The 15,102-nt window shown below is 45.5% G+C and overlaps 1 protein-coding gene across 2 annotated transcripts in view; it reads right to left on the reverse strand.

Moving 5' to 3' along the window:
- UACA (uveal autoantigen with coiled-coil domains and ankyrin repeats) overlaps positions 1-15,102 on the reverse strand; it is a 28,241-nt gene that overhangs the window by 3,374 nt on the left and 9,765 nt on the right. Inside the window, exons 2-17 of one of the 2 annotated variants that reach the window (XM_027688320.1) lie at positions 13,292-13,425; positions 12,711-12,799; positions 12,196-12,260; positions 11,779-11,836; positions 11,212-11,282; positions 11,000-11,106; positions 9,926-10,107; positions 9,442-9,479; positions 9,014-9,100; positions 7,818-7,925; positions 6,753-6,785; positions 6,155-6,253; positions 5,923-5,959; positions 4,957-5,009; positions 1,103-3,781; positions 359-508 (exon numbers count right to left, since the gene is read on the reverse strand). In XM_027688320.1, coding sequence (XP_027544121.1) covers positions 359-508; positions 1,103-3,781; positions 4,957-5,009; positions 5,923-5,959; positions 6,155-6,253; positions 6,753-6,785; positions 7,818-7,925; positions 9,014-9,100; positions 9,442-9,479; positions 9,926-10,107; positions 11,000-11,106; positions 11,212-11,282; positions 11,779-11,836; positions 12,196-12,260; positions 12,711-12,799; positions 13,292-13,425 — 3,990 coding nt within the window. The remainder of the gene's footprint in view (positions 1-358; positions 509-1,102; positions 3,782-4,956; positions 5,010-5,922; positions 5,960-6,154; positions 6,254-6,752; positions 6,786-7,817; positions 7,926-9,013; positions 9,101-9,441; positions 9,480-9,925; positions 10,108-10,999; positions 11,107-11,211; positions 11,283-11,778; positions 11,837-12,195; positions 12,261-12,710; positions 12,800-13,291; positions 13,426-15,102) is intronic. The other variant, XM_027688321.1, reaches the window with a different exon arrangement.

The following is a 15,102-nucleotide window of genomic DNA, read 5'->3' on the forward strand; positions in this document are numbered from 1 at the left end:
TCAGAAATGGTCCTGGTGTGAACTAGAGCAGAGCATCTCATAGGCACAAATTCTCTCTCCAAGCACAAATTCTCTCTAAATTGTTTGTGTCCTTTCCATCTGGAAAAGCTCCCAAATGTTGTGACTCAAAACGCAGAAGAAAGCAAAAAAAAAAAAAAAAATTAGAGAGAAGCAAGAACTCAGGGGAATTAAAAAAAAAAAACAACAACAAAAAAGAACAAAATAATGAATGCTGCAGTGGCAAAGCTTCAGCCTGCAGCCACCCCCTGCTCCAGCAGCCACAGCCACATCTCCCTGTTTATCCGAGGAACTGAGCACTGCTACCGCACGTCAGACAACACCTTGGGTGAGTACTTACAGCCAGCTGCTGCTGGAGTGCTTTCACTTGGTTCTGGAGCATTTCCACCTGCTGGTTCTGCCTCTTGGAGGGGATCCCGGTGTACGTGAGCTGAGACAGCCCATTGAGAGCCTGCTTTAACCGCTCCACGTCATTGAGCAGCTCTGTGATCTTTAAAAAGAGCACAAAAAACACCTCACTTAAGGATGTCTCACCAAAAACTAATGTTCTTTAATGTTCCTGGTAGTCTGATGAAGACCAGCAAGCATTGAAGGGTCTTTGTCCCAGCTTGCTAAGAGACTTCACTAAGACAAAGGACTTTATTTTCATGACGTGCTGGGTCACATTGTGCTCCTGGCACTGAGATGTGTCAGGTATGGGCCCTGGAGGTCAGCCAGCAACAGAAGTGACAAAAAAAGTGAGTAGCTAAAGATATTCTAGGCCTAACTTCTAAAGAGAGCAGTGAACCATCAGAAGACAAGCCAGAGATGCTCAACAAACACAGCTCCAATGGAAGAGTGACCTGATACTCCAAAAGTCTGAAGCTTTAACAGAATTTAAATACTACACATGATGTACAAAATATATGAGGGATTTAAAAAAACTTAGTATAATGCAAAACCAGGAATTCATCTGATTTGGGCCCGTCCTGGGTACCTGATGCTCAGCACAAGGTCGTGCTGGAACACCTCGGGAGCTGCATTTGCAGCCTGATCCCTCCCTGCTGAACTGAGAGCATCAGGAGCATTAACTGCCACATCCCACCTTGTTATCCTTGGCTTCCACCTGCTTTGCAGACTCCTGGATTCTCTTCTGCAAGTCAATAATGGTTGTCAGTGATTTATCACACCTTTCCTTCTGGTCTTTGATTTCCTGCTCGATGCTGCAGCTCCGCAGCTGGAGCAGCTCCTTCTCATCCTTCAGGGACAGCTCGCTCCTCCTCGCCTGCAGAGCCTCCTCACACGCCTCCTCGTACTTCTTACTCATGCTGGACAGATTTTCAGCTATGCTGCTGATCTGGGCCTCCAGAGAGCTCTTCATGGAGGTGTACTCTGCCATGCCAACCACTTCCCTGCTCCCCAGCTCCGCCAGGGCCTGTTGGCTCAGCTGGAGCTCAGCCTGCAGCTTCGACATTTCCTCGCTCTTCACTTGGTTTTCTCCCTCCTTTTCTCTCAAGCTGGCTTTGACTGCTGCCATTTCTCGTTCCAGCATTTCCTTCATCTGTGTGTGTTCCACCAGAGGTACTGAAGACTCCTTCAGAGCTGACAGTTCCTGCTGCAGCTCTCCTACTTTTAGTGTTTCTTGCTCGTAACATTCCTTCTTACTCCTGAGGGCTTCCTTCAGGTCCTCCACAGTGTGACCCAGAGCCTCCTTCAAGGCCTCCATGTGTTCTCCTGAGAGGTGCTGAGGCTGCAGAGCCCTGGGCTCCTGCAGTTCCCCTCCCTGCTCCTCCTGCCCCGTGTATTTCCGTACCAACCCTCTCAGCTGCTCGTTCAGCTCCTCCATCCTGCTGGCAAACATCTTCTCCATCTCGTGGGATTTCTCAGCCAGGATGTAATTCTGCTGCAAGTCATTCTGGATGGACAAAAAGCCATGTTTGAGCTTCTCATTCTCCTCTTTGAACTTCTTGGTTTCCTCCTCGCTTTCCCTGCGCTTCTGCTCCTGTTCCTGCAACTGTGCCCTCAATTCCTTCACCGTGGCTTCAAAGCTCTGCTCTCTGTCCTCAAAGGAGGCAACCGGGGCGTATTTTGACTTTATGCACTCTTGAATTGTGTCCAGCTCCTTCTTTTGGGCCTCAATTTCCGCGTGCAACTGTGAAATTTCCTCCTGCCCCCTCTGATGCTCAGCCCTGACCGCAGCATTGCTCTCCTGCAGTTCGTGCACACTTTTATTTAAAGCACTTACTGTACTTTCGTGATCTTTTAAACTTATATACTCTGTTTTTAACTGATTCTGTAAGAGTTTCACCTTGTTTTTCAAAGCTCCATTTTCCTCGTTTACCTTCAGGAATTCATGTTTTATCTCCCCAATTTTCCCCTTCAGGTCTGACAGCTCCCCATTGGTCTTTTCCAGGGTGTTGTTCAGGACTGATTTAACCTCCTCGTGTGTCGTAGCCAGCACATACTGATCCCTCAGGGTCTCCCTTATGACTGTGTTCTCAGACACCAGTTTGCTCACTTTTGCCTGTTCATCATCATATTTTTTCTGAAGCTCAACGAGCTGCTTTTCAAGCTCGATCCCATTAGATTTTAAAGCTTCCACTTCTTTTTTGTGCTGCTCTGGAGACACATACACAGCTTGGAAGTGGTCAATATTCTCACTTAAGTTGTTCTTCTCTGCCAGCAACTTTTCAGCTTCCGCTTTGCTTTCATTGTACTTCTTTGTTATTTCAAACAGCTTTTTGGTCAGGTCCCCCACAGCCTGATCGTTTGTTTTCTTCAATTCTTCATGAATTTTTAAAGGCACATTCTGGCTTTTAATTTCAGTTTTTAGCACTTGGACTTGCTGCTTCAGCACCTTGTTATCAGCCTGCAATCTTTCCAGTTCCTTCTGCAGAGCCTCGTTCTTCTGTGACACCTCAGCAACTGCCTTCCCCAGCTCCTGGTTCCTTTGCTCCAGCCCACTCCTCACGTGCTCGTGCTCCTCTGGCCTGACGTGCTGAGCCAGGGCAGCCTTCTGGCTCTCACACTCCCTCTTTAAAAGCACAATCTCTGCCTGCAGCTTTTCCCGCTCTCCTTCCACCTCTGATAACCTCCTGGCTTTCTCATTCACCTCATTTGACAGCAAACCCTTCATGTTCTCAAACCTCTCTGCAGCCACAGACTGGGCCAGCTTGGCCGCCGTTTCCTTGAGCTGCCCTTCCAACTCCGTGACGTTCCTCCCCCTTTTATCTCGCTCCATCTCCAACTTCACAACTTCCTTCTGCAACCTCTTGTTTTCCTCCATCAGCCTTCCCTCGTCCCTCTTGAATTCCTCCACCAGCAGTTCGTTCTGCTTAATCTGGTTCCTCAGCTTTCCCACTTCAGCAGAGGCCCCCTCGTACTTGGTTTTCATCTCCTTCAGCTGCTCCCTGAGCTCCTCTGCCACCCTGGTGCTCCCTGAGGCCACCTCGTTGGTCAGGTGGTCCTTCAGAGCCAGGAAGTGGCTCTGCATTTGCTTCACTTTGCCCTCAGAGTCAAACATCCTCTTCTGAACATCTTTCAAAGCATCTTCCAGCTGCTTTATCTGCCCGTCAGATTCCACCTTGGTTCTCTCACACTCTGATGCCAAAGCTTTACACTCTGATGCCTTGAGGGACAGTTCCCTCTGCAGTTTGCTGATTTCTTCCTTGGCTGCCCCAAAGCAGCTCCTCAGGTTGTCAAGTTCTTTCTTTAAGGTTTCCTTCTCTGAACTGGGTGACTGGACTGGCAGGGACAGCTCCAGGGGCCTCAGCATAGACCTGGACTGGAGGGAAATTGGCACAAAAAAACACGTGTTTACAAGTTTGAAAAGTCACTTTCATGTGTTTATTGTTTATTATTAACACATTTTAATATGTGAATTGTCACATACAGAACTGTCTTAAATCCCTGTTCATCTGAGCATAACTTGTACAAGAGATTTCCTTCTCCCTTAAAATTGCACTAAGTTATTCTTGCCCATATTACAGAACAGGCATTTCAGCTTCTAACAGTAAAAATCTTGAATATAGCTCTACATTATTGTTTCCCAACCACAGGACCCCAGCAAAGTTTGGGTTGGAAGGGACATTAAAGCCCATCTCATCCCAACACTAGCCCAGGTTGCTCCAAGCCCTGTCCAACCTGGCCTTGGACACTTCCAGGGATCCAGGGGCAGCCACAGCTTCTCTGGGCAACCTGGGCCAGGGCCTCCCCACCCTCACAGCCAACAATTCCTTCCCAATATCTCATCTGAACCTAAATCCAAACTCATCAGACCCTACTGACATTAAAGTGCAGGTGTAGTATATTCATTCCATTCCCCTTGTTATGCTATTGATATTTAATCACTCATCTGCCTGAACAAATTTAATTTATTAAGAGATTTCATCCCCATCCCTCAAGCACGTGAAAATAATTTTATAAGGAATCTGAGCAGAGTATGCCCTGGTTAACAGAACCCTCTTGCTGAAAAGACTGAGGAATACAGTCATTTGGAATTCCAGAGGGGCTTGGGTTGGGAAGGACCTTAAAGACCATCTCGTTCCACCCCCAAGGGTCTGACTGGCCTTGTTTGCACTGGAATTGTTGCTTTAGAAAGTTGACAGCTACCAAACAGAATTGTCAGGAAATGATCACATAGCTGGCAGGAAAAAGAAATCTTCTGAATATTACCCAAATTTAAAGCAGAGAAAAATCATGGAGATGGAAACCCAATTGCACTTTACCCTGTGACATTTGATCCAGACCCTTCAGCACTCAAATTCCCCAGTATTTAAAAGCCCTGTCACAGACAGGACTCTAGAGGGCACCAGCAGTTAAAAATAAACATGGAAGAGCGAGGATGCCTCAAAGTTTTGTGTTCAGAAGCAATGCTCAACAAACATACATTTATGAGGATGTTCAGCTTTCCCAGCATTACTATCTTAGGATTCTCTCCAGTGGTAAAATATTTCTTACCTGTGATTCCACGGCAAATGCTTGGCCTTGTTTAACTACTGAATCTTCTTTTCCTAGATTTTCAGAGCAAATGGCATTTAGGTTCTGGTTAAAAACAGTAACACAATCACAAGAACTGTGATTTTCCTTCCTAATTTCAGTCTGTCCAATGGGGTCATGCAAGGCTGGAGGCTGGTGTTTAAGTACTTGGTATTAAAACAATTCCTCCTTAAATGAGTCACATAAAAAGTCTGGACAAAGCCCTCCTAAGGAAAAGAAAACCTTGGAAAAATTACTGCTGTGCCAGGCTGGGTAAATTGTTCTGCAAAAGTGCCCTGGAAGCCACTTCCCCCCAGCTGCAGGTCTGCACATGAGCACACCAGGGAAAAGCATCTCCTTGCACTCCAAAGAAATGATTCCTCCTGACAGGCAGCCAAACAGCTCTCAAAATGTTATTTAATCTGTCATGAGCCATTTAGTTACACAAGTGCAAGGCAGGTCTGTGACCAAGCTGGATGCAAAAGACTCCAGTTTGTGGAAAGGGAATTATTTCTGACAGAAGTGTAAACTGAGGGCTCGTGATTTGAAGCCAAACCTGCTCCACTCAAGCCTTGCCACTGACCAGTTTGCTGGTGCTGAGCCAGACAGGAGCATTGTTTGAGGGATGAGGGATGGAAAGGGGAGCTCCATGGGGAGCAGGGATCTTGTTCAGCTTGTTTTTCACGTTATTAGGGGATGCAGCAGAGTCACAGTTCACATTTCACAAGGCCAGTCACTGTGAGTGAGACTGATGGCAGTGCCCTGGCACCCACCCACCAACACACCCACAGAGTGTCCAGCTCACTCTGCTCCCAGGGCTCGGGGGGGACACACGATGCTTGGCTGATTTAAGGCCAACAATATGAAGAGATGACAAAAAACCCCCTTTGTCTGTGTGTTCTAACACTGCCCCAGGCATGGCAAGCTTTAAGAATTTACTGTACTTACTATTCCCAAAGTTACTTCCAGACCCCGCAGAGTCCCCCTAAAATCAAACAGCAAGAAACACAAAATGAAGCTGAAAATTTGCTTTAAACTTTTGGTATGTGTTAAACCAGGGATTAAAGGGCAGGGAAAGGTCTTACAAGGCGATAACCACTTAGGACTTTCAGCAATTTAAAGTGTTTAAGTGTTTGCTGCTGCAAATATCAATTGATCTATCGCATTTCAATGAACGTACTTCATAATATTTGAGTTTAGCTTTGAGAGCCTCAATAGTCCTCAAGCTTTCCTCCTGTTGCTTCTCCTTGGTGGTGAGGATTTTCTTCAACTCATCCTTCTGAAAGAGAAAGAAGTGCCAAATAGCCAAAGCCACAAGAAGGGACAGATTTGTAAGATCTCGAGCAACTTTTTAAAGAGTTTATAGGGAGAACTTCAACCAAGATCAGCACTGAAAGAACCCCTAAAAATTTTATGTTGAAGTTCTTCCACAAGACTGCTTCTCTACAAGAGGAGTCTTGAAGAATGAGTCAAGAATATGCACCAACATAATCTGCTGTTGCTTAATTTATTCACACTTATTAGTCTTGCATTACTGAAAGTCACTAGAGATAATTATAATATTAAGTTTGCTTTAAAAGTGCCACAGGAATGACATATATTATCTGTAGTAGTAGAGATGCTGTGCAGCTGTATAAACTGACACAGAGCAGTAGATATTTCATTTAGCATTTTTAGGTAGCTTTTATTTCCTCTATAGTTTTAAATACGTTACTGAAATGAGAGAGTTGCTTCCCCTATTTCCCAGTCCTGTTACCCTTGCAGGTGACATATCGTACCTCATTCTCAAGATCATCTGCAAACATTTGCTCCTGTGAAAATAACAAAAAAAAATCCCCCCCAAATCATTTTTTCAATGATGTTTAAGGGGCTTGTACACAGTTCAACAGCTGAGAAATCCACCCCAGTTCCTAATGCTCCCCATCCAGCTTTATCTCTCCTGGCAGAGGTTAAACAGGAGTTAGGGATGTCTGACAGAGCCACGTCCCTATAAACTGGAACACTCCTCAATTATCTGAATCAGACACTACTGAGGCAGAAAAGTACAACTTCTTCTGAAGTTTGCTGATTTTGGAAAGTGACTGTTAAGAAGTTTATTTTATAAAGGCAATGCTGAAGAGAGGAGCTCAGACAAGGCAGTGATTCCAAGAAGAAATTCTTTCTATCCATGTGCTGCATTTAGGAAGAGCTGCACAAATGTACCTCTGTAAAATTCAGTAAAGAAACAAACATGAGCCTCCACAAATAAAAAACCAGCAAAAAAATCCTGGTTTTATTTTCTTTCTGCTGGTCATGCTCAGCTCTAAGGAGAGGGATTTTTTTTTTTTTTTTTAAAAAAACAAGGTTTAAAAAAAAAAAATTGCGTGAGAAATTCCCATTGAGAACTTTGGGTTTGTTTTTTTGCCAATTGAAGATTTTTTTCCTCTCTGCTTCCACTTACAATAACAGCTGGAAAATCAGCAGATGGTAAAGTACTACCACACACCACCTACATTTAATTGGGCAGATGAGGTTCAGTCTCCAAATTACAGCTTGCCAGGACACCCCGAGGCTCCTGCTGCATTGTGAGGCAGAGCCAGGAATGTTATTGCTCAAATTTGTGGGTATCAGTGAGTGATACTGCAACAGGTCTGCTCACAATTTGGATATTACTACAAGTCCTGAACATTACTACCAGACCAAAGGCTTTTGCAGCAGCAGAAAATGAGTGACAGGAAGCAGTAATTCTCAGGAAAGGAACGAAGACCTCGTCCTAATTTCATGTACTTTTCTTTCTACCCCTACTGTCAGCATCAGGGGGTTATTCCAGCTTTCAAGTCAGGTTATTCCAAGCCCTGGTTTACCTCATTCAGCTGCATTTGTAGCCCACTGATTCTGTCCAGCAACATCCTTTGCTCCTCCTGCACTTCTCTCATCCGGTCTTTCAGATCTTGGTTTTCCAACTCCAAGTCCTTAAAAGTAAAACATGAGATTAATAAATAAATAAAGACCACCACACTACACACACCTTGGGAAAGGTAAAGAACCTGAACCAGCAGTTGTAACAGCCACTAAAGGCTCCAAGCCTTGCCTAAGGAGTGCCCTGATGGTTCTGTGGCCTCTCTCCAGGTCAGGAGTGTTCTGAAGGTTTACACAAGCACAAGCTCCTGAGCCTTCAGGCCCCTGAGCTCCAGACAGCTCACTCCTGTCAGTGCACACACAGGTTGTGGAAGGAGGAGCAGAGTGGGGTCACCCTGGGTGCTGACAGCCCTCAAGAGCTGCTTATCTGTGTGTGTTAACACGTACAAACAACTCCTGTTAAACCAGCTCCCAACACCAACCCCTGCAGCCAGAGGTGCCCTGGGAAAGCCTGTGCAGCAGAGCAGCCTTTCAGTGTGAAACTGTTCCAGCAGCCACCAGAACCACCCCAATGACAGCCAAACCCAACCCAGTGATGGGTCTTTGTGCCTCAGTCTGTCAGTGCTCACATGCCAACACAAAGCACCTTTAACTCTTGCCTGAAATCAACTGTGGAGCTGCTTTAGCCCCCCCAGAGAACAGAGATCTTTATCCTCCCATTACAAAGCATCTCAGAATGAAGGCCTCAGTTTTTCAGGGCTTTGTTCCCCATGGCTTAAAACGCTGTTTACCTTTTTGAAAACTGTAATGACATAGGAAGGGGATGGGAAATTAATGCTGGTTAGTAGAACTGTGACACAGATTACTCTGAGTGTGACACAAACATACATCTCTTGAGAGTGGTGAAAAAATAAATCTTGCTGGTTTGTGACTCTGATGTTACTGCAGAGACAGAGGTAGGAAAGGTTATGGAGACTTGCAACTATTTATTACACAAAAAGTATTCTTCCTGAAAGAAGTTTCCAGCTTATCTGCATAATTGCCACATTCCACAGTCAGGCAATTAAGTTTTAAGTAAACAGCAATATATGACCTTTCTTAATGGAATCATTAGTGCTTCCTTTGCAAGCTCATCTTTCTTTAGTTCATCTGGTTCATTATCCACGTGGGAACACCCAAGTCCCAGGAATCCTCCTCTTACCTGAGCACTGTGTTCCTTCTGATACAGTTTGACATTCACCTCCTCCTGCACAAACCCCCGACTCCACTTCTGTGACATGTTGCTAATCTGTAAATACAGCAGTGAAATATGGATTTGTGCTCCTGTGGTGTCCTGCAGACACCCTTTTCTGGGGATAACAGGCTGCTCCCACACCCCTCTCAGCTCCCATGGGGAGCAATCCCACAACATTCCCATTTTGACAGCTTGCTTCACAACAAGAGGTCACCCATGATCTCATCCCCACACAAATGGGAGGCTTGTCAAAACTCTAATCCTGAATATGCACATTGTGGAATATTTTTCACACAGAACCAGCCACACCGTCTGATCCCAGCTACAGATAAAGTTTAGAATCATAAAATACTGAATAGTTTTGTATCACAGCACAATCCTAATCAGATACTTACCTTTTGCTCAGCCTGCCCTTTCTTCATGCTGTCTCTTCCTAAAAAAGCACCACAAAAATAGGAGGTTACAAAACACATTTCATTCAGATTCATGCAACAATGCAACACATTCAGCTAATTCCATCCACTTTCCATACTGGGAGGACATTTAAAAAAAAATAGTTCACCACCCCGCAGTTAATCAAACTTGGAAACATGCACAAGAGCAAAGTTTTTCTATAAATAAGGCTGAAAACTCCAGTAGTCAATCCTGCAATGCCAGGCTCAGCAATGTTAACCCCTCGAGGCATCAGAGCCTGCATTTACCTTAAAAGCTTTTCTAAAACCAAACACAACCCCAAAAACTTTCTTTCCCCCCCCCAAAGAGGCAGTTTATCAGCTCTGTGGCCAGAGGACCACACCAAAAGCAGTCCCTGCAGGCACAGCAGTGAGGACACACAGTTCAACCCAAAGAGCAAAAGTGGCACAACCAGGTTCCCCCTACCTTTGCCGGAGTCCTCAAGGGCAGCTTTTATTAAAGCCAAAATGTCAATATTGTCCCCAATCCTGGCATAGTAAGCACAGTCATGCCCAAGGCCATCAGTCAAACTCACATCCGCACCATTCCTGAGCAAAACCTCCACGGCATCCCTGCAGCCGTACTCACAGCCCAGCATCAGGGCAGTCCTGGGGGAGAGACAGGGGGTCAGCTCTGGGCAGCCCTCGCTGGAGGGAGCAGCTCTTACACAGAGAATCCCTTGTACCTTCATGGCTAATCACAGCCAAGACACCTTCCCTCTATCCAGAGAGGAAACAGCTTTAAAAAGTCATTTGGTCAACGTTTAAATATTTGTTAAAAAGCAAACAAACCCACTATAATAACAGTATTTTCATGAATGTGCTGCCTTTGAGAGTCTCCCAGCGTTTTGAAAACTTTGGCTTCCTCTATTAGACACAAATCTCAGCAGACACAACAAACACAAGACGAGGAGTTTAGACAAAGTCTGGAGAGGGGAGCACCTGGGAGCCCTGGCAATGCTTCCCAAACACTCCCCAACTGCAGGACGTGCCATGGGAGTAGCCAGGCTTTGTCCCATGGCAGCCTCACATCCCTTGGCCACCAGGCAGGAATCCTCCAAGAAATAACTGGCAGAAGCAGCAGCTACAAAGAGAAACCCCCTCCCCTGGCCCAGAAATAAACCCCTCAAGGCCTTGAGGTCCCTTCGGAGCTCCAATGGACTCGGGAGTTCTTGACAAAGCCCCCCTTTTGTCATGACCCATTTTGCACACTGATCCCAAAGGGTGCAAGATGCAGCTCTGGACACAAAACTCTCAAAACAACCAACTGTAGGTTCTCTGCTGGCAGGAACGAGCCTGGGTGTGTTTTAGATGCAACAGAAGCAATAACATAAGACCAGGTTTTATCTGCGTTGTTGAATTGGCACATCTACTTCTGAACTCAACCCCAGGTTCTTTCTCCCCAAATTTAGCACATGTATTCTGCAGCCTGAGAGCTAAGGGGCAGCTTTCCACCCTTCAAACGCCAGCAGTTACTCCAGCAACCCTCTGTGTGCCTTACCTGTTCTGTTTGTCCCTGGCATTGACGTCTGCTCCTCTGTCTATCAGCAGCTGACAGACTGTGGGACGACACATCTGAGTGGCCAGCACCAGGGGTGTCCTCCCATCCTGGAGACAGGGAGGGGGAAAGACATGAGGAAAGGGAGAGGAAGCAGAGGAAGCACAAGAGCTGCCCCAGGGTTTGTGCAGGGGAAGGGTAAGAGCAGGACTCACCCCGTCCTTCGAGTTCACCACGGCGCCGTGGTCGCACAGGAGCTGGATGCTGGAGGAGCAGTCTGACATGGCTTTGGAGAGAGACAGAGGGTGAGTCACACTGCTGAGAGCAGCCCTGGGAACCCCAGACACTTCCTTGGGGGGATTTGGCTCACAAAACCTCACACAGCTCAGTTAAAGCACTGCAAGGCTCTGCAACTTTGTTCTCCCGTCCCCAAAAGTGCCCGATGGAAACCAAACCCTCCTGACCCTGACACTGTAGGGCACCAGGAGAGGGCAGAAAACCCAGAGTGGAGGAATCTTATCCTACTGACAGCTCTGCTCTGAAACTCTGCTCGTGGTTCCTGCTGAACATCACACTAGAAAATTCACAGGCATCAGAAGAGATTCTCACACCTCCAGCCCCCAAGATTGTTAACTTCATCACTGAGGACAAATGTCATGAGAATATAAATCACCCTCTCCTACTACAGTCATCAAAACTAAAAGAATTCTGCCCATCTGAAAGTTAACCCATTAATTTAATCTTAGTTTCATATACAGTTACCAGAAAAGCAAAACCCTCACCTGCATCATGGAGAGCAGTTCTTCCCTGGAGATCCACATTCTCCGTTGGACAATTGTACTGTCAAAATAAGAAAACGTGCCACTTATATCTGCATGGAGACATGCATCAAATAAACAGAAGTTTAAAAGAACCCATTAAAAATTTTTAAAAAAATTTAAAAAAATCAAATGAGCATTAACTGACCAGGACTAAACGAAGCAAAAATAAATATCACACAAACAGAAGACAACCCTCAATATTGTTTCATTAATGAAAGATTAAAGCTCTTTTCCCCATGACTGTCTCATTTTTTAAAAAGAATCTAATTGGTTAAAAAAAGAAACCACAGAAGAAAGGCATATCCCAATTTTGAATCAGTGTATTTAATACCTCCTTTCCCCTCTCATTAATAAGAGACAAGCTGGATTTTTCAGTACCTGCAAGAGCTTCTGCAAACACAAGGCATGTCCATATTTTGCAGCTAAATGCAACGCATTCCTCCCTAAAAACAGATCAACAGCAATCCAGGGTTTGTTTTGAATGGACTTTCAATGAATATTCACATCATTTTAGATACAACAGTCCCTCTGTGTCAGTCCCCCACCCCATTGCCTATAACCAAGTCATCCCTTTTGTATACACCTCACTATTTGTCACAGTCTTTGCTTATTTTAGAGAAACTGCAACCAAGGATTCAAGTTCATTAGTGAACTTAACCTCAAGATACTGCAAATGGCTCCACATAAGCATTTCAAAAATAAACTGTCACATGAAAGGAGGAAGCCAGGTTAGTTCTGTAATTCTCCTGTTTTCAAGTCACACAGAAAATCAATTTTTTTGCCAGCTGTAGAAAGAAGAAAGATCTATCCTGTGGTTCAGCTTAATTCTATTCCAAATTAAAACCCAGCTGAGAACATTTTCCAGCAGCCCTTGGAGCCCTGAGGGAGCCCACCTGCAGCATCAGTGGCCGTGATATCAACTCCATGAACGAGGATGGTGTTCAGGCAGTCCAGGTTTCCCTTGGATGCTACAACATGGAATCTGTAAAGGAGAAAACACCTCGCTTAAGCACAGCTGTTTTGTACATAAAAATGGCAATATTAGCCAGGAAAGCCAAAGCCAACAGCTGCACACTGAAAGCATTACACAGGACAAACCCAGCTTTGGACAGTGTCCAAATCCAGGTGAGAGTTGTGCAGATATTACTGTAAGGAACAAGACAACTTTCTTGAGAAACAACCATTATTTATCTAATCAGTGAACCAGGTGAAAGACCAGTGTGGCTTCAATTTCTCTTTAATATTCAAACCTGGCAAGAGCAAGTATTTGAATACTGATCTTCACTTGGAAGTGAAGGCAGTTTGAGGATTTCCCATCCGAGCCAGCTGGTATTCCAGTTTAGTATGCTGGAATTGAACATGTGGTATTACACAGATTTAGGCATTCAAAAAAGGCTTTTAGAGAAGCAGAAGGTTGGGAATTGAGGAATTTTCAGTAGCTTCCAGCACCTCCTGGAGCACTGAGGTCACTTACGCGGATCTCCCCTCCACATCCAGCTTTGTGGGACTGACTCCTTTCTTGGCCAGGATGGATGAAACCTTCTCCACATCTCCCCTTTCGGCTGCTTTCATTAACCTGTCATCGTATTTGCTCCAGTCTGGGTTCAGCTGTGCAGGAGAGAACCAGAAACGTGAGTGAGCTTGTGGGGCACCTTCAATCCACTGAGGGCACCTCTGGAAGAGGTTGAACCTTAATGCAAATGGGGGAGACAACAAAGCATTGCTTTGGTCTGCAAAGGGAGTCACACCCATCAAACTGTTCACAGTTATTGGTGCACAACATCACTGGAACATTTCAATCAGCTGTTAGAATTGAACAGTGCTCAGAAGCAGCCTGGTTAAGCCACTTCTGTCCTAAAGGAGACCTTCAGGATCAAACTTCCTTTGGTTTTCCTCATCCTGCTTTGTTCTTTGCTCAGTTTTCATATTTCGACAACAAATGGATGCTCTAAAAACAGGCACCAGGACACAGCTTTTCGTGGCTGTGTCAGACTGTGCAGTGGGTCAGAAATTACCCCAGTGTGATGGTCAAGAGAACTGAGCTGTAGAAGAAAGAAATTCAAAGTTCAAAGCCTGCAATTCCCAAAGCAATGGAGAGGGCAAAGGAAGCCCAAGGCAGTTATAAATAGACCACCACACATTCAGCCCCAGACAGTCGTCAGCCCCCACTTTTCCCTTGTTTACTTCACATTTAGAATTTCAGGCCACTGGCCAAGCCTCCCACCCCAAAATACAGAGTTTGTTCTCTTCACTGCCAAACCACCCCTCCTGACTGGCTTTGGGCTTTTCAGGAATTTCTGTTCTGTGACAGAAACCTCCCGGCCAAGCTGGACACTGAAGAACAAGACTTAAAAAGGAGTATTATATTCAAATCTAACCCTGCACAGCAAAAGAATTTGTTGATAACAGTGAGACACAAGCAGCCTGTAGGCACACAAAGTTACTTATCACTGTGGATCAGAAGTTCTACACCTCATCAAATAAAGAACATTAAAACAGGTAACCCCAGCCCAGGGTTTGCCAGGGAAAAGAGAATACACAAAAAAGAACAGAACCAAAAACCCACTGCCACCACCTGCAACTGTAGTGATTTGTAAAATGGAACTGCAATCATGACCAGAGAAGGCTGAGAGGGGATCTCATCAATCCATACAAACATCTCCAAGGGGTGCCAGAGGATAGTGCCAGACTCTTCAGTGGTGCCCACTGACAGGACAAGCAGCAATGGCCATAAACTAAACCACAAGAAGTTCCACCTCAACATGAGTTTGGAACCCTTTCCTTAAGGGTGGGAGAGCCCTGGAACAGCTGCCCAGGGAGGGCATGGGATCTCCCTCTCTGGAGAAATTCCAAACCCACCTGGATGAATTCCTGTGTCACTTTTCTGGGTGACCCTGCCTTGGCAGGGGGTTGGACTGGACGATCTCCAGAGGGCCCTTCCAGCCCTAACGATTCTGTGTGATTATCTTTACTCCCCTTTCTCACAACAAACAAGATTACAGTAATCATGAAGGCTTAGCAACAGCTTACTCAGTACAACACTTGCTAAAAGTGACATGAGGTAATAAAAATAGACCACTAATGACTACCACCAGTGTTGCCCAGCTGAAGTGCAGAACTGATTTGTCAATCAATTAAAACATCCATTAGCCTGAAAGCCAAGCCAGCCTGGCCTAATGAAGTCACTGTGTTGGTGACACCACCAGTGCCAGCAAACTGCCTGCACTGCCCGGGAACGCCGGTGTCCCTTCCCAGCTTGGACACGATTCCTCTGCAAAGCCACCT

Source organism: Neopelma chrysocephalum, unplaced genomic scaffold (assembly GCF_003984885.1).
Source record: "Neopelma chrysocephalum unplaced genomic scaffold, ASM398488v2 Primary Assembly neopelma1_75, whole genome shotgun sequence".
Lineage (NCBI taxonomy): Eukaryota > Metazoa > Chordata > Aves > Passeriformes > Pipridae > Neopelma > Neopelma chrysocephalum.